This window comes from Atractosteus spatula, chromosome 3, assembly GCF_055471065.1.
Source record: "Atractosteus spatula isolate fAtrSpa1 chromosome 3, fAtrSpa1.hap1, whole genome shotgun sequence".
NCBI classification, from domain to species: domain Eukaryota; kingdom Metazoa; phylum Chordata; class Actinopteri; order Semionotiformes; family Lepisosteidae; genus Atractosteus; species Atractosteus spatula.
In genome coordinates, this window is record NC_142708.1 from 12,376,736 (window position 1) to 12,401,448 (window position 24,713).

Genomic DNA, 24,713 nt, shown 5'->3' on the forward strand with positions numbered 1-24,713 from the left:
ACTATAAATAAAAGGCCTCCAGGGTGTTTTTTTAAACTTACACTTGAATGTTCTGTGTGTTGGTTGGTCTGGACCCACCAGTTTTTAAAAATCCCATTACAACACGCCTAACATTTTGTCACACTGTGCACTGTATGTCAGTAATGCAAATGTTTACAAATGGTATACATTTATGATGGTAAGAAACTGTATTTAATTACATTTAAAGATAATTCATTTTTTTTTGGTAAAACATTAAGTGATGTCTATGTACAGTATAAGGGATCTTTATAATACAGTAGAAAAATTCTGACTGTGTTTAGTTTACATACTTATATTTGTAATTAGGAAAAATTAGGGCTATTTTGACTTTTGAAATAGTTTTCATATCGATATTCAGCAAATTCCATGAGAGGATACTGCAACTTCCTAGGGGGAAATACAAGCTCGTGACTTCATGTGAAAAGATGCTATCTGCATCCTCCAGCCTTTCCTCCTTATTAGGACGGGGTAGCGCAACTACAAACGAGCGCTTGTCAGGTTTGTGTCATGGCTGATCAGCAATCTGACTGTCAGCAATGGACAATAAAAACTGTAACAAAAGCCTTTTCTGGCTTTTTGCTACACATGTTAAGTGAAACTAATTTCTGCCCAGTGTTTTATTTAACATTGAAGCACAGGCAAACACACATCATCATCAAGTGGAACAGTAAATAACCTGATCCCCACAATACAAGTGCTGTTCTCTTTGGTTACTGTAGTGTTTGCAGAAGTGTGTGAAGTCAGCTTCCAAATGAATGGTCAGGGGAAACTTCATAAACCTAGAAACCACAGCTAAAGAAGAAGGCTGGAGACCTTAATTCCTGATTTTTCTGCTGCCTGCAGGCTCTTTTTAGTTAAGTTAGTGTCTCTTTTAGATTCAGTGAGGGGTTTTTGTTAGTTTGGATATAAAAAATGAAAAAAAGTGTGATACTCCTTCTTAAAGAGGAATCTGAAAGTTGACATGGCCAATGAACCTCCTGGTTGCACTGCCTGTATGTTTTGGGGCATTGTCATTCTGTACAGTGAACATTGCCCAAAAACCTTGGAAGCACTTTCTTCTATGTATGCAGACGAAAGAAATCTTTAAACTTCAGAATTCATTTGGCTGCTGCCATCTTCAATAAAGGTCAGCGAGCCATCCCCTTACTAAACCTCTAATAGTGTCTCTCGAAGAAGAAAACTGCTCATTTAGGAACAGCTTGGCAGTCACTTGCATGACTTTTGACGTAATTTGTACATCTGTATGAAAACAATGCCTCAATTGAGCTGCAAGGATTCACCCAGATTTCCTGAGGCTGGCTGAGAACTCTGGTGAACACTCCAGAGTTGTAATGAGAATCATGTCTGACAGTGTATAACGGTTCTGTTTCTGACTAGTGGATCGATTCGGGTAAACTCTCAGACACATAGATACAGTATCATCCACGAATTGTTTTAATTCAGGACCACAGAGACCCATATTAAAAGGACAGAAATTACATTTTGCACCACAGTGGGATTTGTTTGATACAAATATAAATTTACCTCATATCAAAGTGATTGCTAAGATTTTGAAGTTGACATACTTTTTAATTTAAAATAAGTGATAACTGTTTTTCTTCTATTATAGCAGATAAAAAGAAGGAAATCTCAACATTCGAAATGAGTCAGTCAATGTGACATTTAAGCATGAAATTAAATATTTATATTCATATACTGAATCTACATATTTTACTAATAATTTACCAATTTCTTCTTGTTTTTAAACATCACTTTAATTTAGCTCGTATTCTGACCATTTTATGCATAGCTTTAAAATGTTTAATTGAATAACATTGAGTGTTTAGTAAGCTTTGAAAGATTCACATGCAAAGATAATTGGTTAATAACATATGGAGCAGTAGCCACCAACTGGAGAATTGCAGTAACAATATTTCATAAAGAGGGACAGATCTGAGCCAGGAAATGATAGACAAGTCAGTACCCAATCTGCTAATTAGTAACAAATCTGTTAGAGGTAAATTTTGGAAATGGTCATTAGATCATAATTAGAAGAATACTTGGAAAACAATGGCATTCTAAGAGTTTGCCATTGTAGACTCAGAAATGGAAGGTTCTGTTTAACTTACTTTCAATTCTTCGAATAATCAACGAGTACTGTAAAATATACAACATGTTATACTTAGACTTTCAGAAAGCTTCCTCATGTAGGATTGTTTCTCAAATCAAAAGCCATTAGAAAGGTAATGCATGGACAGGGATCAAGAACTTTACCTGGATACAGCGTGAAATATATAGGGATACAAAATTTTACCGGGAAGATGTAAGATAGATAGGCAAATCAAACCAGAAAATTAGTTGTCAAAGAAAATCTGATGTCAGCTATGCAGATCATACATAAATGTGGCAGACACAGAATAATTGCAAGGGAATGACAAATACTTTTTGTAATTTTTTCAAACAAAACTTGTTCCAAACACCCAAAGTATGATTACTTATATAGCATAGTATAGCATAGTAGGAAATAAACTTATTTTCTAATAGACTTCCATCATAAAAGTCCAAAGGATAGAACAGCTGAACAATTGAGTACTAATGATGATGTATCAACGTTACCTTGAGTCACCATTTGAGAAAAAATTGTACAGAAATTGTACAGAAAAATTGTACATTTAACAAAAATAAAATATAACTTTAATTGCTACTATTTGCCCATCCACTATCAAACAACTCAAGACTATTTCCTTAAGGTTTACAGATAGGTTTAACCCATAGGACTGCTTCATACTCAGAAGTGAAAAAAGACATGAAATGACAACCTAAGGACATTTAATTTAGGACAGAGAATAGAAAATATTTATTCAGAGAGGAGTGGGTGTCTGGAATAGGATTCTAAACCAGGTGGTTGAGGCCCAAACTCTGGGCACTTTTAGGAAATAGCTGGACAAAATTTTAGAGTCACTGAGGTAATAAACAATGAAATGTGCAAGGTGGTCCAAATGCCCCCCTCTTGTTTCCAGATCTTTCTTATTTTCTTATATTCAATAACTAGGCAAAAAATGTACAATCTAAAGTACAATAGCTTATTATAAATAGACATACATTACATTTGGGTTCACGTTTTAGGCAGGAGACAATATAATTGCTTTAGAAAAGTGACAGTTACAGTACATTCTGTAATTGGAGAAGCTACAAAACGGCATTGATATAAATGTTTAAATTAAAACTTTAAAATAGCAGCAGCTACTTCAATAATATATACTGTTCTGTTAAATGAAAACACATGACTTGACCTTTTAATTTTACACAAAATACCACTCAAAGGTCATAGCATTCAGATGATCACATGACCAAGTAACGAAACCATAAAGGGTGTTTTGCAAAACTGCATTTTCATAAGGTAACTCATTTTTGATCATTTTTTAATCTAATTAAGTACAGCATGCACTATGCAAGCACAGTATACAAAAGGAGTGCGTTTTCATGCCATGTTGCCAAGCTTTGCTGTTTTGTGAAGCACAAGACAGTGTCTCATGCTTTTAAATATCCAAGAGAATACTATTGCTATGAAGCAATAGTTCTGAAGTCATTCTCGACCTAAAACTGATAAAAACACTCCCTGTCAGAGTCATGGGACTACATTCTTCCCTTTATAATAATTCAATGAAAGTATAAGATTAAAATAAAACAAGAAATTGCCAAAAGCATTTTTAAAACAAAAAAAAAACCTTTTTAAAAGAGATGAGTAACAACTGAAAGTAGTTCATCGGTCTGTAAGACAGTACAATACAGTTCAGTTTAGAATCGGAGAGTAATATTATATTGCAAACCCAAGTGAGGAAGTGATGTTGCCTTTAGTGCAGCATCATGGGAAGAGAAACATCACAGGTGTTAAGGCATAGCCTATTTAAATTAATTGGAGGGTAATACTTGCCTTTGTGTCATGTATGGAACATATGAACATTAACTACCACAGCAGAAGTAAAACATGAAAATAATAAAATTGGCTTCTTATCTCCATATTTTGCATGTATTCACACCAAACAAATTATAATGGATGATTAATACTGTATGGCTGGATTTCTATTTGACCGTTTTTCTTGTTTAACATTAAATGCAATATACAGTGAAGGGAAACAATATATTTTCCATCCATTTAAAACTAAGAATTGGACTTCATAAGATCCCGTAACAAGATTCTTTATATAAGCTAATTTCAATGCTAGATGAAATTATTTTTTAACAAGACCGACATGTTTATTTGGGTATCAAAAGTAATTCATTTTGCAACAAAGCATAAGAATTATGCAAATCTATAGATGATTTAGCTGTTTTTTTCAGCAGCCAAATTTGAAAACAACTAGATTTAATCCCAGCACTCGAAATCAGTATTTTAAGAACTGCAATACTTTTAAAATGAGCATTACTTCTGCAATAAAGACAAAACATTCTACATTCAAAACAAAAACATTCTCTGTTTTTATTTCAATATCTCTTTGCATAATATACAAGAGCAATGAGTCATAATTTATCCAAAGATTTTAACAAAAGGAAAGACACAGTCAGTTTTTAGGATGTCTGTTTCATTTCTTTTTGAAGTACCTGGGAGAAAAAAAATGTTATAATGATCATTAAATGATTCTCTTCGAACAGAGACCATGATGGTTTTTAATAACCTGACAATTCCATAAACTCCTTTATATGTTTTTAATGAAGCTTTTGGATATTTCTACTAAACAATTATTACAGTTGGTACCTGTATACTGTTTGCTACTGTATACTGTGCTTTATTTCACAGTGAATAAGCTACTGATCACATCTGTATTTTGCTAATTAAAAATAAAGCATACTGTAGGTATAAACCCCATTTCTGTTTTCATAAAAAAATAAGCAAAATGACCTTTAAGAAAATTTGGTTTTAATATGAATTGATGCAATACTACAGTACTTCAGGGATACAGAAGAGAACTCTCTCCATCCCAATACTTCAGGCATGCTAGAATGTTAGGAGTTTGCAAGTACAGTATATACTGTACATAAAATATACTTTGTATACCGTCTTATTTCTTTTTAATTTCAGAAACAATTTCAATTTCAATTGAAATTTTAAAGCAATTTAAGATTTATTACTAATTAACAATTAGAACAAATGAGCAAATTATATCATAGAAATAATTTCACTGGCCTTCCATTAAGAATTGGCTTGGTGATATTTCTGGAATAATATAGTACTCTCAAGCTGAAGTGTCAATTGACCTTTCGTCTGTAACCTTTCTTGTGTTCTAATGTGTATTCAAGCTGGCACAAAGCACACAATTAATATGGTTTGGATTATTAATGGAAAATAGAAGATGATCTGAAGGTAATTACATAGGCAGAACAAATTGGATGATACTGTACTTAATGGAAATTTAGCACAATAATGTAAAATCATGCCTCGCTACCTGGGATTCCATTGTTATTTTTTTGCAAACCTGCATTTTGCACTAACATTTTCAAATCTGGGGGTAACAACTTTCTAACAAGCACCAGCTGAAACCTTGTGCAAGAAGGACTTAATAATTTTACAGTGAAGTTTCTTCAGTAAACACAAAAGGCACATAAAAAATAAACAGAAACTCTTACCAAGCAATAGAGAAGCCCAAGAAGACAACAAATGCGATGAGTCCCACTGATCCTCCAGCTACTATGGTCACATGTTGTATAGTATGAGATAATTCTACAAAGGAAAGATGGTTATGTACGACACTTGTCTGTCATTAATAATAATACAAATTCAGTAGTTCAGTGAGATCCTAAAGAGGGATGAAACATGTGGAGTATTTGACATGACTCACCTAGCTGAGGGAATGGCAGCCTTTGAGGACACACTATTGTGAGGAATGAGCCAGGGAGCTGCTGCAAGAGTGTAGATGTGGTGAAGGGAGGGGTGCCAGAGAGATACACAAAGGGAGGTCCTGGGCATGGGACTTATATATGTACTGTAGGCGTGCAGAAATGTGCGAGTTTAGTGTGTGCTTCCCCTGTGTCTGCGATAAAGTAGTTTCCCCTCCATGGGGTAGGCTTGATTTGTGCCCTGTAGACAATTGGATCAGAGCAGCATGAAAGAGTTGTGTATAATATGCCAACCTGCAAATGCAAATCGCTATTAATGCCATTTGTGCAAAAAATGACTTGGAGAATTAAATATTTTCTCAGAAAAGTACAAACTCATGCAACAGACACTGCCAGTTAGGCAGTTGCCACTCAATCCCACATTCAACACCAGAAACCAACTCTTTTGCTGGATTTTTTATAACACTCTTTTCAGTTATATCAGGAAGACTGGACAGGAAGTTTTATACATGTTATGGGGTTTTTGGAGATATAGAAGTTAGTATGGGGTAGCTCTACATCTTGAGTAAAATTTAAAAGTTAATGGTATTTGACACTCAATGTAAAGTAGACATTTTATTAAATTTTCACCCTTGAATATGTCAATGTCTGAAATTGAAAATTGAGTACTAATACAGTACGCGTTATTATTAATGCAAAGAGAAAAAGAAAAGAATAAAGCTCACCTCTGGTCTTTGCCCAAAAGACACAAGATTGTTTTCTAGCCTGGAAATAAAACAGTGTCAGTACAGCTGCAACTGAACAGAGTTTCTTAAGAGAATTGTTAACATTCACTAAGGTGAAATTCAAGCTCACTACTCGAGGTTTTCTAAGTATCTTTCTGAGTTTGCCACCTCTTTCTGTCTTGTGATTCCAACACAGTTTAAGCCTCAGGGGCGTCATATATAAGAAACAGGTCTTGGGGTTGTGTAAACATACATTGTGTCAGTAACATATTTTTAAAATACTTGAGATATATTTTACAAGAATTATGTTATAATAATATGGAGATCCTTGTCTGAACCACATTCCCCAGAATGCTGTGGGGAATGGGCTGCTGTCCTCAATCACCTGACTCATTGGTGCAAGACAACTGATCAGGCGACAATTTAAAAAGCAGGAAGCAAAAACTTTCAACTGTCAGTCACCATCTGGTGTCTGAGGACAGAGGGTAGATCCTCTGTTATGCAATTAGCAGCAGCAGAAGAAGAAGGAGCGAGGGAATGAAGCCACAGCCTGCCTGCCTGATCAAGCACCTCTCTGAAGATGTGAGCAGCTTCAAAAGGAGTAAAGTTTTCGTTTAGGTGTGGTTGTTTTGTGTATCTTCCTGTGCACTGTAAACAAAATGCACTTACTCTTTGTCTCTTGACCTTGCTTTGTGTGCCCATTCTATCCCGATCTACCTATCAAATTTCGTATTTTATGTCACTCCATGGCAGGGTGTGTCTCAAGCTGCATGAGAACCTTGCCCCAGTTACTACCACATAAGCTAGATAGACAAAATGACCTCTGCATATTTGCACTCTTTGTTATTTTTCAATGATACAGGCTAATGCAGAAGAAGTTCATTTTTATAGTTACATTTGCATTAAGGTTTAATTACACAAGAGCAAAAGAGGTACAATGAGACCCAAAACTGGAGTTTGAATTACCTGTAAATAAAATTAAAGGTCTTCCAACTGCAATCATACAATCATAATGCTGCTCTGAAGGCATTTTAGCAAATTATACATAATGCTGCTTACCCTTCCCCACTGACTGACAATCTTCAGGATTATGTAGTAGGAGGTGCCTTCTTTTAAAGGAGCATTGTAGTACTCCCCATAGTATCGCCGATCTCCCACAGTGAAGACCAGTTCACTTCCAATGTCTTTGGCGTGGATCTGTGCAGCCACATATGCTCCCCGTGGTTTGTCCTGGCTGTAGAAATGTGGTGCACTGGGAGAGCTGCAGTCAAACATTGAGAACCCCTCCAGAGGCAGGACAAACACCTGATAAAGACTGAAAGACAAGATTAAAACAGACAGTTTTAATCCACAAGCTCTGATACCTGGTTACGAAGGCTGGCTTTCGGTTTTCTATGTACGATGAAAGCAAAGATGGATAGCATTTATTTTGACTTTGGCGCAGTAGTTGACATCGCTGTCTCCCAGAGCTGGGGCCTTGAGTTCAGTTCCTGGGGTGTTATCTGCGTGGAGTTTATATGCTCTCCCTGTGTTCGTGTGGGTTTCCTTCAGGTGCTCCGGTTTCCTTCCACAGTCCAAAGACATGGACGGTCTTGGTCTGTTAATTGGTTTCTAGGAATATTGGCCCTGGTGTCTGTGTATGCTCTGCGATGGGCTGGTTTCCTGTTCAGGATGTATCCTGCCTTGTGCCCATTACTTGCTGGGATAGATTCTGCCTCCCCCTCAACCCCATATTGGTCAGAGATACAGTCCTCTATTGGATGAAGCGTTTCGAAAATGGATGGCTAGACCTTTTCTTGTTGGTAAATCACAATTGTGAGTATATGGTTATGTCTGTGTGGTACATTTCAGTTAAATAAGGATACAATAACATGCAGAAACACCTCTTATTTTTCACTATTTAATGTTCATATAGCCCATGGGCAGTTTGGTGCTTGTAACAGCTTTGGACAACAGATATTCAGGCTATATTACACAGATAAATCAATTCCACCATTATCAAACGTCCATGGTGCCAGGCTCACAGATCATTATTAGATCAGCAATTTCAAAACACCTGGAACAATTTTTCATGACGACTGACAGGTCATTCATTTGTTCAATTAAGTAGTTTAGAGATCATTTGCAATGAAAATACCAACATGCTACAATTCACAAAACCATAGTTGACCGCTCCTTAATTGAACCAATTAACTGAATAGATCAAAACTTACATGTGCTTCAAGTGGATCCCCAGGATGTATGCTACACTCCTGTTATATTCATTTTATTTACAAATAAGCAATCAGAAACATGAACCCTCTTGGAGAGTTTTATTTAAGCACAATTTAAAAAAGACAGCAGCAATTAAATAAACTTCTCTGAAAATGAAAAAGAGGAAATGGTATTCTACTAAAGTAACTTCTCAACAACATTCCTTTTATTAGAAATTACAAGTGCACATATGTTGGCCATTCTGTCACACAGATTTAGCAATGCATCATTATTTCAGTCCATTCAGTTGCAATCACACCCAATAATGAATATGATTGGATGAGATAGAGCAGTGCAACAACTTCACAAACAAATTCTTTCATTCCTATTTAAGGCTGTGAGGTATAGTTCATAGTCATGTTGAAAAACACCTAGAATATATGTATTATATGACAACTTAATTAGTGTAATTTTATGAAGATGAAAATGAAGCAAGCAAGAAAACCAATATACCTTATAGGATCGTTAGAGTTTGCCGTTTTGTATAACTGAAGTGTAGGCAAGGGGCCTTCAACATCTTTGTATGTAAGTTTAGGTACTGGAGGATCTGGAGGACAAGAAAAAGAAAGGAGAGTGATTAATACCACTCTGTGGTGGTATTTTCAAAGTTTAAAATATAAATACATAGCAGGTTCTTCTCATCAGCCTGATGAAATTAAGGCTAACAAAAAGTTTAAATTAATTAAACGTAATATAATTAAAATTAATTTAATTTTATTACATTAATTTTAATTAACTTTTAGGTTAAGTAAACTTAATCTAAAGTGTATACAGCATGAGAAGAAAAGCTGAAAACACTTTTGCTCTACAATTATTTTAAATGTGTGGGGTTTTAATCTGTCCAAATAAATGCTTTCAGAATTTGAAGATATTTTCCAAATTTGATATGTAATTACATTGCAGGTTCTTCTCATCAACCTGATAAAATTAAGGGTAACAAAACCGAAATAGTGAGAGTCAAAACTGGAATTTTAGTGTAGTGAAACATGGAGGTTTGGAACCGTTTGAACTGCTGGACAAAAGAAATGCAGGTTAAGAAGTTACAACGTGATTTTTTTATTTCAAGCATCAATTTATTTTACTTTTGGAATCAACTATGGGGGCAACAACCCTGGAATGCTCCAGAACTTTGACCAGATCGTTAAATGAAAGGTAAAATGATGTTTTATGACTCTATGCTCTCATTTTTTAATAAAAGCTTTGGCTGAGCAATGAAGAAATATTACTTTATGAAAAGTTTCATCCTTAACATCTATCTAATATAACTTGTAATTCCTTCTTGAGACCTTGAGACCTACAAAGAATGTAAGATTAAAATATACAGTATTTATTTGATACCATGTTTAATAAACAGAAAAGACAATTTTGTTTCTCTGGCCCTCAATGCTCTTGTGTGCATAATGACTAATTTTTAAAAACTGCAGGATTTTTTTAAAGGGCAAAAGTATTTTTGTCTGTGAGCTTTCTCTTGCATAGTTTGGCATCTACACAGCTACACAGGAATTTCTTAACATTACAAACAGAACAGAAATGTACAGTCTTAGACTCTTAAATGTCAACTATTATAATAGGAAAGCCCACAATTATTAATGCTCATCTGAGATTGACTTTTTCAATATTATTTTGCAATGAGAACAGAATAACAGAAGCTTCTAAAGCGGATGACCTTAACTTCTTAAATTACTGTAAATATGATGAGTCCTAGTATTTGTGTGACAGTTTGCCCCTGTTTAACACACTTACTAGTTTTTGTCTTCCTGGGATTCCCCTATTTTTAGACCAAGGGGCTCATTAAGTTGATAAACGATATGAGTGAACGAAAGGTCTTTCAGTGACTCTGCTCATGATAAAATGTCCTCGTGGTTTCTCCAGAGCGAAAGCTTTTCTTTCATTAAATTCACAATAAGACTCTCAGCCTGGAGAAAAATTGTTAGTGTCCATTTTCAGCATCCTCTCTGCAAGCGATTATTCTCTTAGATGGACTTAATGAGTAGCTTAGTCTATATTAATTTCTGAACCAGTGTGCATGTTTTAAAAGCACTGTTTGATATTTTATTAGTGACTTTTTACAACCAGTTGGGTCCGATGCATGATGTTATGTTCCATGTACATAATTATAACAATTTACACAATTAGAAAATGGGTTTAAACAGGCCTAAAAGGGGTTACTCAATTCTTGTTTTAAGAAAGATTTAATTCTAAACATATACCAAATATAGGTTCCAATGTGTACGATGTATGTTAAGAATGTGGGTCATTCAGCTTGTTTATTTGAAGATTTTTTAATTGGAGTAAAGGTATTTACCCCTTATGGGGGTTAAATGGGTATTAATAACATGTTTTCCTATTTTTTCCCATGCTTCAGATATCAGAAAATCACAACGCCTCCACGTTTCCAAAGTTTCCTTGTTTTGCAAGTTCTTAGACAACTGTCAGTCCGGGACTAATGCAACCCTGGGCTGTACAGTGTATACACACTGCAGTTTTTATAGTTTCTCTCCTAGTAGGATATTTGAATGTAGGCCAATATTATATACTATTCAGTGTGATTAAACAATTGCAAAAACAGGGGCATTGTGAAGGGAAGCCACTAATGTAACTATATTTTCATGAATAATTTAGACACTCGAATTATGTAGTTATCAATACTGTTAAGATAGAAAGAATGTATATTTGAAATATCAAAGAGGTGGTACTGACCTGGAAAAACAAATGTATGAGAAAGGAACAGGATGTTGCCACATCTAGTGTGTAAATGGCCAAAACATCTGTCATCTGTACTAAATAGAGTACTGAAATACCACACAAACTTTATGGCATTCCAAACTGAGAACCATTTTGGAAATCTTAAATCTTTCTCTTTAGTTGCTGATTTTTTTGGAAAGATAAAGTGGTAAACCTACTGAAGAGTGGCAGAAAAGGCTTTATGAATAAGCCCAAGCTGTGTCTCTCATAGCTCCTGTGAACAGAATCATTAACTGTACCTCCTATACTGGTAGTGAGATTGACTGTAGAGGAGAATCCTGCAGACAGTGCAGTAATGTTAATAGTGTAATTAGTTCCTGGCAGCAGATTCAGGCAGATCTCTGCAGACAATTTTGCTGAGGTGAAGTGCTTTGTCTTCTTATCCACGAATTGTTTTTGGTAGTCTCTCAGGCCTACATAATGAACCTGTATGGGACACAACTGTCATCATCTCATAAAAAACAAAACAAATTAAAAAACACCAGGATGATTTCATTTGAAATTATAGCCTTCAAAATATCCCACAACCATTAGTAAAAAAACAACAAAACTTTTAAAGAATAAATAGTAATCCAACAGCATGCTTGTTTGCTACTTACTTCTGAGGTTCAGTAAATTAATTTAGTTACTGAAACATTTTGTTAAACCTTAACAAAACATTGACATTCTGCTTAGTTACTGTACATTCTGTAATTCTCATTTAAATTGTATGCAACTCCATTCAAATGCTTTCTAACAAGAATCCACCAATAAAGGGTATACAGCATGATAAGAACAGCTGAACTGGGAGCTGGAAACAGTTATTTTAAATGTGTAGAGTTTTAATCTGTGCAAATAAATGCTTTCAGTGTTTGAAGATATTTTCAAAGTTTAAAATGTAATTAACATTGCAGGTTCTTCTTATCAGCCTGATTGAATTAAAGCTAACAAAAATACAATTTAAAAAGTCAAAACTGGAATTTGAGTGTAGTGTAACATTGATGTCTGGAACCGTTTGATCTTTATTTCAAGCATCAACTCATTTTACTTTTGGAATCAAATATGGGGACAACAACCCTGAAAAAACTCCAAAAGTTTGACAGATCATTAAATGAAAGGTAAAATGATGTTTCGTGGCTCTATTCTCTCATTATGTCTAAATTATTATTTTATGGAAGTATAACATTTTTTAAAATGTCTTTACATTATGTCACTTCAGAATTGGAAAATTTCAGTAAATTTTCATATTTTATGTCAGTATATCTCTGAAGTAAAACTGATTAAAGAAAACATTCAAATAACTTGCAAAACATTTACCTTGTAGATCTCTTTTTCTCGACCATTTCTCTCAGCTTGCCACTGTAGACATTTTTCTTTAGAAATTAAAATTCTACTGATGGCAGGCTTTTTTTCTGTAATTTAAGAGAAATAAAATGAGAAAACTCCAGGCATTAGAATACAACTTCAAATATTTTTTGCCCCATTTTTCACTCAAAGCTTAAAAAAATCTTGGCTTGAGCTTAAGCTCTTAAACTTTTAGCTCAGTCAGGCTACAGAAAGTAGAAAGTGAATGAACAGTGAACAATGAAATGAACAGAAATACAACTTAAACACTTGTAAAGTTACCTTATTAAAGGAGGCTTCCTTTGCCTTAATTACAAATTTAAGCACTGATGCTCTGAAAAATCCTTAGATTTTTGACCCTGGTGATCATTACACATCATAAACAAAGAGATCAGAAGTACGACAAGACACAATGTAATCATTCAAACTGTAAGAGAAAAGATTTAACGAATCAACGTACATAACTGCTCCAAGACCAAGTCACGTGACCTGCTGGTCTGGAGTTGGACAGTGTTTAGGTGTGGTTAACAGCATCTTACCTTTGCACAGTAAAGTAACTGCTGTCCATTCTCCAGTGTTAGTGCAGACAGATACAGTGGTGCCCCCCTGGCTGATGAACCCATCCTTACAAGAATACTGCAGCGTGCTGCCAACTACTGTGCCATTCAGTTGCAATACCTTTGCATGGTCCACACATGGAGGAGAACCACAGTCAATTTCTGGAATAAGAATATTAGCAGGAATTAACATCAGACCTCTTCCCATTCGGAGCTATACCATGGTACTGTTTTGAAAAATTGCTTCTTCCTATTTCTTAGTGGGTATAGTGGTATTGTAAATCAGAGTATTTTTTTATTATTTTGTCTGTTAATTTAGTCTGCTTAGTCAGCAGTATTTTATTGTGTCAGACAAACATGTTTGTACCTATCCCCTTATTTAAAAAAAATGTACCCACTACCCAGAAGAGGCAGTTTTTAACCTAGGGATTTTCAATACAGGAAATCGGAAATTCCTAAAAACAACAGAATGGCAAGCTCTTTTAACAAGGTTCAAAAACTTAACTCAAATGTGGTTTTACAGGTTGATCAGAACAAGCCTTCTGTCTTCCTCTCATCTCTCTCCTCTCTCTTGCCTCTTCCCTTCTGTCTTTCTGCCTCCCTCTCTTTTCTGTCCTTCTTCTCTCTCCGCTCCTTCTATTTATCTCCTCTTCCTGTCTGTCTACTTGCCTTTTTATGATGTGCTCATGGACTGTTGTTGACACTTAATCATTTACCCAGAACTGAATTAACCAAGGTAAACCAGAGGATTCCTTTGATCAATATGTGTCACACCCACTACAAATAAGAAAACACCACAGTTCCTTTTTTTGCTCTGAGGCTCCTGAGAACATCAAATGTTAACATAAGACAGGTGTTAATTATTGCATCTAGATTCACTTACAGTACACGTCAATAGCCACTTCCAATAACCACAACAATACAGTAGTAAAACAAGAACTCCAGTGTTTCTAACACATTGAACACACAATTGATTTTAAAACTTTAAAAGTTAATTCCTTTAGTAGGTAAAATAATATATATGTACTGTATAGTAGATAAACTACCAGAACTCACACACAGTGACTCTTATGGTTATTAGGTCCTAACATGTGGTACATACTGTAAAGAATATTCCGGGATGAATCTTTATCAACTAGGGTTGTGAGGGAGCTACAGCCTATATACCATCAAGCAATGGGGTAAACCCTGGACGGGACATGAGTCAATCACAGCCACATCACAGACACAAACAAGTACACACTCACACCAGGACCAAGTTGCTCACTTGCTCAATTTGCACACACCTGTAGAAGGCTTCACAGCCGAAACGTTGTGTTTTCTCTCTTCTCTTTTCAGCGTGGAATAAACCTATTAGTTGTTCCTTTGCACACTACGCATGCTGACGCAGCTCCCCACCTGACCAATTTTTCCCAAAAGCTGCTTAACCCACTAGTATGGTTTTGGACTGTTGGAGGAAGCCAAAACTCCTGGAGGAAACTCACTTGGAGAAAATACAAACTCCACTCAGACATCACCACAGAAATTGAACCCAGGGCCCGCCCTGCAAGCCAGCAATGCTAACCACTGCACCACTGTGCCACTCATAGGAGTTTTAAATTAATGGGATCCCTAAGTTACAATTATCAGCTCTTACAAAAGATGCTTATCTTTTACCACGAACTTGAAAATATTTTACAGTGCTCAGGTGGCCAACGATGTTGCAGTCAACTTCAAGTTTCTAATAAGTGAAGAACTTGCGGCAGTGGTGAAGGATATCCTTTCCACCAGTATTAGAACAGTGTGTAATGTTCTTTTCTGTGCTGTTCTATGCTAATCCACCCACAATTTCCTGAGAGAAAATGTGTGTGCTTTTATACACATAGTAAGAGCTTTGTGAGGAAATGTGTTTGAAAAACAAAATATTGAATCTATTCTTGGAGTTTGCATTTGACAAATTAACACATTTCTAAAAAAGTGTTGATTATAATCAGAAGTGCAGGTTTGTGCTGTTAGTGATGGTTCTTTTACATGGTTTAGTGTTAAAATGTTCAATTAATTAATTAACTGTAATGTACAGTAGTTCTGTAATATAATAACAGAACTGAGCATTACCAAACGTTTATTCTCATATGTATATATAAAATTGTGTTAGGTCATTATTGAATTTTATCAGCTTGGTCATCACACACACTTAGCAGCTTCTAAGCTTCAGTTATCAATTTTATCGTATTTCATTGGTAATTATTTCACCACAGAGGTACTTAAAAGACAAAATAGTTGTACCCATTCAAATACTTTTAGCATACAGTATAAAAACGTTGCGAACTTCAAAATGCTCAAACAGGTAAACCAAACAGTCGTCAACAATTGTTAAAATGTTACTTTATGCATCCAGGTATTTTTGTTCTTCTCCATAGCTCAGTATTAAATTTGCTTGGGGAGCTGTATCTGCAGCAAGGTAACAGTGCCCTCTACTGATTGTTCTTTTTATAGCTCGCAACTAAAAGGGAGGTGACATCTGATACTTTGCTGTGGAATTTAGTGGGGTTTTTTTTTATTACCACGATCAAACAAGCCTTGTCAGAAAATTACTCTTAAAAAATTATTATTTATTATTACACAGTGTTATGGACATTGTATTTCCACCACTGAAGTGCAGCAACAAACAGCAGATCAGGTGAAGAAAAATTCTCTCTTCTCATACAGTTGAATTAAAGGCAGAAAAATAAAATCGGCCTGTCTGTGAAAGATGGAATGCTGCCAGGAGACAAGAATGAACAAAACAGCTTCCTTTTGCCAGGGAACTAGTCAGGATCTTAGTATTGCTGCACATCCCAGCAGGGGACAGACCCTCCTACAGCACACTATTGTCCAGATTAACCACCAGCGCTACGAACAACAGCAACCTCCCACTCCATGACCAGACCCAGCCTTGCTTACGATCTGAAATCAGATAAGATCACAGGGCAAGGAAGTGACATTGCTTTAATTTATGATGAGGAAGGGTTCAGGAAATAATAAAAAATCTAAAGACTTGGCTTCAATCCCAGATACAATAAGAATCAATCTGCCATATATGTTACATCCATTTTTTCTAGCTATTTTTTTAGAAAGGACAATTGTTACCTTTGCATGTTACAGTAATGTTTTCCCATTGTCTGTCTGATGTACATATAGAGTTATTTTTTCCTTCCTGCTGGTAAAATCCTTCTACGCATTTATAGTAAACTACACTTCCAAGTCCTGTCATGTTGTCCCACTGCATGTATGTATGGGCTATGACTGGAGGGGGGCCACAGTTGATTTCTGCAAAAAAAAAAAATGACAGCACTTATATAGCATTATAAAACAGTAAAGAGGCTTAAGTGTGGAATTGTATCAGCATGTCACCTACAGAGGCGCAAGTAGCACTTTTGTTTTAATTATTGCAAAGTTTTGCATGATCTGTATAATATCATCACATTCCCTATTAACAACCACAATGGGTCAAATGTGTCTACTCTGTTGTTGAATTGTTGCCATTACAACACATTACCACATCTTCACCAATTTAAGTTTGGTTTAATTAGAAATCTGTACATGTTATAATTCTGTTACTACTAAGCCTAATTGTTTTTGGTGTTGTGAATGATTTTTAAGGTAAAGTATAATTTGTCCTCATAGTATACAGCATAAAGACAACATCTGCATCTTACATTGCAATACAAAATGGTAATAGACTTTTTATATTCCATTAAAGGCCCTTTTAAGACTACTTACCATATTTTCAGTGTGTAATAATGTAACTGCACTGCACAGGTAAAGTATTATTTCTGAAAATACTATTGAACGTATACCAGTTATCTTATTATTGAAGGTAGCTGAAACAGAGACCACACTGTTAGCCAGGAGCAGATCTGCCTGTGAAGTCTACAGAGCAAAGAAAGAAATCCAGGTTTCTGCAGTCCTTACAGAAGTATTCCTCCCTTGTGATCTCTCATTTTGTTGAATTACAAATGTAGTTATGTTGTGAAAACTCAAAGGGAAAACATATGGGTAAAAGAAGTTAAATGTCAGCAAAGCTGTTAAAAAAAAATTGTTAATTGCATTCACTCCCTCTGTGTCAATATTTGGTGGAAGCACCTTTGGCAGACATTCCACCTGTGAGTTTATTTAGATAAGTCTCTACCAGCTTTGCACAAGGGTGCAAAAACCATGTTTTCCATCCATAATATCAAGTTAAAAATGTACATACATTCTTGTAATTCACAAAATGAGGAATCATGGGAAAGGGATGAATACTTCTGTAAAGCACTGTGCAATACGTGCTTAAAGAGGCAGAGGTTTAATTCTGTCTCACACTCTTGACCTTTCTTAGTAATGTGTCCTCTCAGTAATAAGTTGTACAGTATGTGCTGTATATTTGAACAGTTTCTCATCCAGCGTATTTTATTTTGATAACAAGATAAACGTGAACTTCATTGATATAAACACAGAAGAACCTGAAGTGCTACTTCAACTCCTTACCTCTTCCTTTTTCAGTCTGGGAAAAACTAATTTGCTTCCAAATTTCTGAAAAGTCCCAGACATCCACTACATAAAGAATGAAACAGTAAAACAACTAAATTACAGTAAAAAAAACCCTATCAGTAGTGACAATTAATTATAGCCTTAAATCACCCTGTTCTCTGAGGTACTGTAATTTGTGCCTTTAGGCTATTTTTTGTGACTACTTTTTTCTCATGAATCCTTTTTTAAATTTAGAATCACATTATTCCTCTTCTATACCAGTCGATTCTCTTAACCCAGAAGCTCCCTTGCAGTGGATGTGGATTGCACAGTTGACAAAAGCAAAAGGCCTTGACTATGCTTTGCAAATGGGTAGAAACAGCAGTAGTTTCAGTCCTGAGTAACCATGGCACCAGGCCATCATTATTCTTATCGTGTGAATTTCTCCACTTTTTCTGGCTGTTACTCATTGTTCGCCTAATACATTAAGATGTACTGTTATACAGTATTTGTTTCCCAAAGGTCAGAAGTGAGACATTACATAACAGGAAAAGGTAAATGATTTAAATGAATCCTGTGACTGATAATTAAGCTTTGGTTCACTATTGTACAAACCACAAAAAATACTGATTTTACGAATGATCATGGTATAAATATTACTGAACTGGAAGACAGTTATTCATTTTCACATTTACCAGCATTAAAATATATCAGTGATTGCTGTCTTAGAAGGTACTTCATAATGTCCGTAAACTTGTGTAAACTGTACTGTACTGAAGTATCATTCCTACTGAGGAATGAAAACAAAAGAAGAATGGAAAAAAATCATATTAGGTTCTCTACGTGTCACTGAGAAGGGCTTTATGCTGTAGTACACAGCACTTTTCTGGTCTGCCATGAGGTCTTTGAGTTACAGATGAATAACACTACTTAGAGTGCAGTGTGGGTATGTTAGGAATCTGCTTGTAGGAGAAACTTATACACACAAGTTAACTTAAACTTACTATATAGGAATATAAAGGAATATGGGTTCTTTAGATGCAAATCTAGGCAATGAATGAGAATGAAGGACTGAGACATGTAAAACCTGAAATTTACTATATTGAATGTCATCATCAGGTCTTCTGTGTGTTCATAGAACAATGAATCCTCCCACAGATATTTTCTTCTTGAAACCTTTTAAATGCTCCTATTACTGAGCCCTGGAAATTAGTCTAAACTATGATGGGTGTACAGGAATGGGCCCCGTTGACAAAGTCTGATGGATCCCCGTTCTGCACGTCTCAGAAATGTTCTGAACAATAAATACAGAATGACTCACGAGTCAAAAGGAAACCCCTACTGTGAGAACAGGTTATAAAGTATACGGTAAATACCTTCACATATTAAAGAGACATTGTCCCAGTGATTGTTTTTAGTGCACAACGAAAAGTTCCTTCCTCCTGCATTGTAAAATCCTTGATCACATTCATAATGCACCACGCTGCCCAGTCCTGTGCTGCCATTCCAAAGCATGCAAGCATGAGGAAGAACTGGAGGCGTGCCACAGTCAACCTCTAGGAAAGAAACCAGCACAACATTGACATTTCTCTTTGTACATCCTGATGAATAATAATAATCATCTAGAACAGTGGACGCCTGCCCTGGTCCACAATGCTAAATGTCCAATATTGTGGTAAGTTTGTTAAGTTGTTACAAATGGTAAGTTGTTAAAAATGGGCAAAGGCTGTGCTCCTTCAGGCCTGGTCTCATCACTAGCCAGCTGTGTGAAGAATCAAGAGGCAGTTCAGATCCAAGCAATAGGACCAGAACGGCATGAGGCTCTTATGACCTCTCATTGTAATGCTCATGCAAAACAAAAATACAGAACAGTAGAAGTGTGATAATACACACTAGGTCCAGAACAGAGCTGTAACAATAATCCCAGAGTCCCAGACGGGTTCCATTTTGTGACCTACAGTACCTCCTGCATAGAATATTTAACTCTAAATTAGGAGCAACAAATGTGCTCTCAGCTCCCAAAAACAGGATGGTTTTATATCTCCTCTGCTAGGTTTCTGAGAAACTGAGACTCCTGCGACTTGCCAGGCACCTGCTGGCATGTAGTGACATCAATGAGAGATATGCCACTTCTCCAGGATATACCAATTCTCCTGCCAGGTGCTGTGGAGCTAGCAATGTATTCAGCGACACTGCAGGTGAATGTGTCAGATGCACATGTCTGCGTGTCTCTTTCTTTCCCGTGTGGACACAGGAGTCACTCCAAGAGACACACGTTATACAACAACTAATGGTTTCACATTAAGAGGGCATACAATAATAAATATTAACATAATTCTTCATCTTTTCTGAGGAAACTTAAAAGCTTGTATATGATGAACAGAATAGCATGTGCATCTGTCATTGAGAACAGGGCTACATGATGCTCTATCTTGTTATTTTCATTTTTCCCAACATTTTCAAGCTGCATTATGCAACTTTTAGTTTTCATTGGACAGAAATTCTTCACAATTGCTTTGCCTGCTCACCAAGAAATAACAGCTGGAGTTATTCAGCTCCACCTCACCCCAGTCTCACCATATAATTAAGCTTGCTTGTCTAGTCCACAGATGCGTGATTAAAAAAAAATGACTCAGCGGAAATGTTTTTTTTTCTGCGGAACACACTTCAGACCTGCAAAATTTCTTCTTTCAAAAAATCCTTAAAATCCTTCTCTGTGGACTACATAATATTTTTACTAACAAGGAAATAATTAAGATAAAAACTCCATTACCTTTACATACTAAAGAGGCATTCTTCCAGTGACCAGTAAGAGTGCATGTTGAGATATTCAATCCCTCTGCTTTGTAATATCCCTCTGTGCAGCTATAGTATACAGCACTGCCAGGTCCTCTGTCAGTGTCCCACTGTATAGTAGTATGTGGTAGAATTGGCGGATCACCACAGTCAATTTCTACAAAGGGGAAATTAGCATCATGCTTTCAATGTTCAGTATGAAAACAAGTCACAGCCATATAAAGTGAGGGAAGAAGCACATTGCTTGCAGTATCTTTAGCTGAACCCATTTCTATTCTATTCTATTGGGATATACCAGAATATGTCTGCATAAGTGGGACCACATATGATTATGCCCACTACATTAGACTTTAAAGACCATAGATAGGATGTATAAATTAATGCATGTGTATAATTTGTGTACAGAAATCTTAACATTGTTTGCATATATACTGTACACAAACTCAGGTCCTGAATATTAGATTGATAGACTGCTTTTACCATAGACACTGGTTTTAAGTAGTATAATGTGGTTTGTTGCAAGAAAGCAAACTCAAGACTGCTTGTCAGATAACACTTCTTTTCACTGCACAAACATAAAATCATTAGAATGTTGCAAAGCACCTTTTCAATTATCTGAAAGTTTATAGGTAGTTTCCTGATAACTGGACCCCTGAGTACAATGAAAGACTGCCATCTGATTAATAGGCCATTTCCACATTTCCAGAACTTGGAGGAGATAAAGGGCATTGTCTTATGTACTGAACATGATATAATTTATATGATTACTGAGTGTTTGTAGTAAAGCCCATAGACAACTTACAAAATATCCGAACATCACAGTTCTTTTAGATGTTGGAATGTAACTTATCACATACTGTACTGTAGCATCACAACAATTAGCATATGTTGTTGATGTTGGTGAATTATGGGATCACTTCTCATGGACTGAACACAGAAATAGATTTTAAACCCTTTTTAAAATAGTAATGTAGTAATGGATTGATAATGAAAAATATTTGAATAAAATTTAAATCAAATGTTTGTTAATATCTATACTTTGGAAATGTATCAGTGTATAATTACTTTGACATATCAAACTTATTTAATAATTTATTCATGGCCAGATGAGTCTGTTGATTTAATAATTATTCTTCCAAAAAAAAAGGTGGATTCCTTTCATGTGAAATGCCAGTGGTTAGGGAACTGCTCTTTATTGAAGATCTTTGTCTAGCCAAAAATATTTGTCCTGATGAAGGCTTGTTTGCCAAAACGTTGACAAATCTTAAATGAAACCTTATTTTTCTGGAGTAAAGAGAGTGTACATCTGGTTGATTCTGCTATTTCCATCGAGTTTTTTTTTTTCTGAACAGCACCTCTGTATCTTATTTATGGTGAAAACATGCCTTACAAAATGAGAAACATGATATACCTGTGCATACTATGGAAGCATTTTCCCACAGACCATTAACAGTACAAACTGAGACATTCCTTCCACCCATACTGTGAAATCCCTCTTTACAGTTATAATACACAGTGCTGCCCAGTCCTGTGCTGCTGTTCCCCTCTATCACAGTATGTGGCAGCACAGGTGGTTGGCCACAGTCAATCTCTAGAAGAAAAACCAGAGAGTGTTTATCAGGATTATTACCAAAAGTCTGATACAACAGCTTGACACTGAAACCAGCACGTTCACACACAAAGATAAACACACTTAAAGACGTACTGTAATGTAACAGTAGACGCTATCATCAATATACAGTATCTTGCTTCCTTTACTACAACCATTTATTTACTTTGAAGGTACAGCAGACATTTCTTAACATCGGTGTTATGTCATATAAACTCATAGTAATTGATCAAATTAAGTTAATTGATTTAATACACTGATTTGTATCACTAGTCCTTGTTATTGACTCCCAACTTTTGGCAAGAGAAAAACTAATCACTAGTTTTAATACAGGTGAATATCTACATAATGCACTGGGAACACTAAATTACCACAAGGTTCAGTTTGTAATACAAGGGAACAAACACTTCTGAATGTACAGTATACACAACACAGTACTATACAGTGATAAGGTGAAACTGCACATGTTTTTAACAATCATTAGGTTCACCTAAAAAAGAAATGTAGTGTGCTGTATTATGTTTTCTTCAGAATTAAGATTTATCTTAAAACCTCAAAGACCAAATTAAAAACAACAAGGAAGGATTTCAATATTGTTTAAAAAACTGGAAATGCATCATTAAATTCACTGTCACCACTGACATTGCGTAGACAATTTTTCTGAACTAGTTCCTTCCATCATCTGAGAGCTGCTGGTTATAACCACAGTGGGAGCCTATTCAGGTAGTTTAGACAGCACCCTCTTCTCATTAGTCTGCCGCCTGGCCACGGAGAAGGGGGACAGTAGACAACTCCTATTCAAGGGAACAAGTCATAGGTTTATTCCATGCTGAAAAGAGAAGAAAGAAAACACAATGCCGAAACGTTGTGTTTTCTTTCTTCTCTTTTCAGCATGGAATAAACGTATTACTTGTTCCTTTGCAGCCTACATATGCTGCAGCTACCAACCTGCACTACTAACTCCTATTCAAGCTGGATAAGTTTGTCTTTGGGAGCAGCAGGAGAAAATGCACTTGAACACAGGGGAACACTCAACTGCATGTAGACTGAATCCTGGTGCTGTGAGGCAGTAGTGCAGAACACTTCGACGCCATGCCACTTCTATAACCACTGGTGGTACACAATTCTGTTCAAAAACATACGCTACCTTTGCATTGTAATGACGCATTTGCCCAATAACCGCTGACCGTACAGACTGACGTGTTGCTTCCTCCCGCATTGTAAAACCCATTTTTACATTTGTAATAGACAATGCTTCCCATTTTTGTGCTGCTGGCCTTCAGAGTAGTAGTGTTTGGCAGCAAAGGGGGTTCTCCACAGTCCGTTTCTAAGTGGGAAATCAATACAGAATTGTCACGTGAGAATTGTCATGTTTATAAACCTGTCCCCAGTTCATCTACCAAATGTGGAAAAACCAGTTCAGACTTTGTATCTGCTTTAGAATGTAGCAGAAATGTTGAATGAATCAACAGGTCCCAATTCTTTTGTTAATACTGACATTACCATATCATTAATGAGAACCTCGCTCTGCAGCATTGCTTTTCCACAGCAATTCACCCTGTGAAATCATAAAAACATACACCACACCTGATTGCACTGAACTTCACATTGTGTAGAACGTTACTGGATCATTGATTTAATACAGAATTTTTTTTTCCATATAGTTTTTAGTTAAAAGACCATTACAGTATGGTGCCATTTATCACTTTGGGTTAATTGGAGGAAAAACTGAAAAAAACCTTCAATCCTGTAACTAGATGAACATGTCTTGTGGATAGAAAAGAGGAAATATAGCTAAATATAAAAATCAAAGATTAAAAGTTCAGATCCATGTCAGCTGTATTTGGAAATGATACATGATTTTGTGCAGCAATGAATATCAAATACTGTAACATCGACTCAATATCTGTCCTGGATCTGTGGACCCATGGACGGATTTTCTCCTATAGTCCCTGGGCTCTGTTACTCTTGGAGACTGTACTTCCTGGTCTGTCAATCCTAAGTCTCCCATGCTTTAGGCACTGAGTCGTGTTGCTTCACCTTTTCTTTGTTCTTCTGGAGGTTGGCTCTCTTCTCTTATCCCTTCTGGGATGATGATTTTAAAATGTAGGTTTACCACTGGGGAGGTAATAAAGGCAGGCCATGCTCTCCAGTGGTGACATCTTCTGGTAGGCCGGTCTTTGGAAGGACTGCAGTAACAATGGGCTACATAGGCCATCAGAAGGGTTCTTTTAGTTGTAAATAGGCTCATTGGATGTCAATTACTTAAATATTTTACTCTTGAAGGGTGAAATTCCATATTCTCACAGCGGTGTAATTATTGAGGATTGTGAATGCACAGGGCTTTTCACAGTCTTTTAGTTGTAAAACTCACAAATAAAACCTACCATCTTTATTTAT

General features: G+C 36.0%; 1 protein-coding gene across 5 annotated transcripts in view; it reads right to left on the reverse strand.

Annotated features, from left to right (window-relative positions):
- Window positions 1–4,458: 4,458 nt before the first annotated feature.
- The window catches only part of susd1 (sushi domain containing 1), a 32,330-nt gene continuing 12,075 nt past the window's right edge, over window positions 4,459–24,713 (reverse strand). For 2 of the 5 annotated variants that reach the window (XM_088911872.1, XM_088911874.1), the window contains 12 exons: window positions 23,461–23,640; window positions 22,116–22,295; window positions 20,682–20,861; window positions 16,547–16,726; window positions 13,421–13,600; window positions 12,855–12,949; window positions 11,798–11,999; window positions 9,267–9,360; window positions 7,620–7,875; window positions 6,561–6,600; window positions 5,626–5,719; window positions 4,459–4,602 (listed from right to left, as the gene is read on the reverse strand). In XM_088911872.1, the coding sequence (XP_088767998.1) occupies window positions 4,584–4,602; window positions 5,626–5,719; window positions 6,561–6,600; window positions 7,620–7,875; window positions 9,267–9,360; window positions 11,798–11,999; window positions 12,855–12,949; window positions 13,421–13,600; window positions 16,547–16,726; window positions 20,682–20,861; window positions 22,116–22,295; window positions 23,461–23,640 (1,700 nt within the window). In that variant the 3' untranslated portion in view covers window positions 4,459–4,583. Of the gene's footprint in view, window positions 4,603–5,625; window positions 5,720–6,560; window positions 6,601–7,619; window positions 7,876–9,266; window positions 9,361–11,797; window positions 12,000–12,854; window positions 12,950–13,420; window positions 13,601–16,546; window positions 16,727–19,284; window positions 19,465–20,681; window positions 20,862–22,115; window positions 22,296–23,460; window positions 23,641–24,713 lie in introns of all 5 variants that reach the window. The other 3 variants (XM_088911876.1, XM_088911873.1, XM_088911875.1) reach the window with 3 other exon arrangements.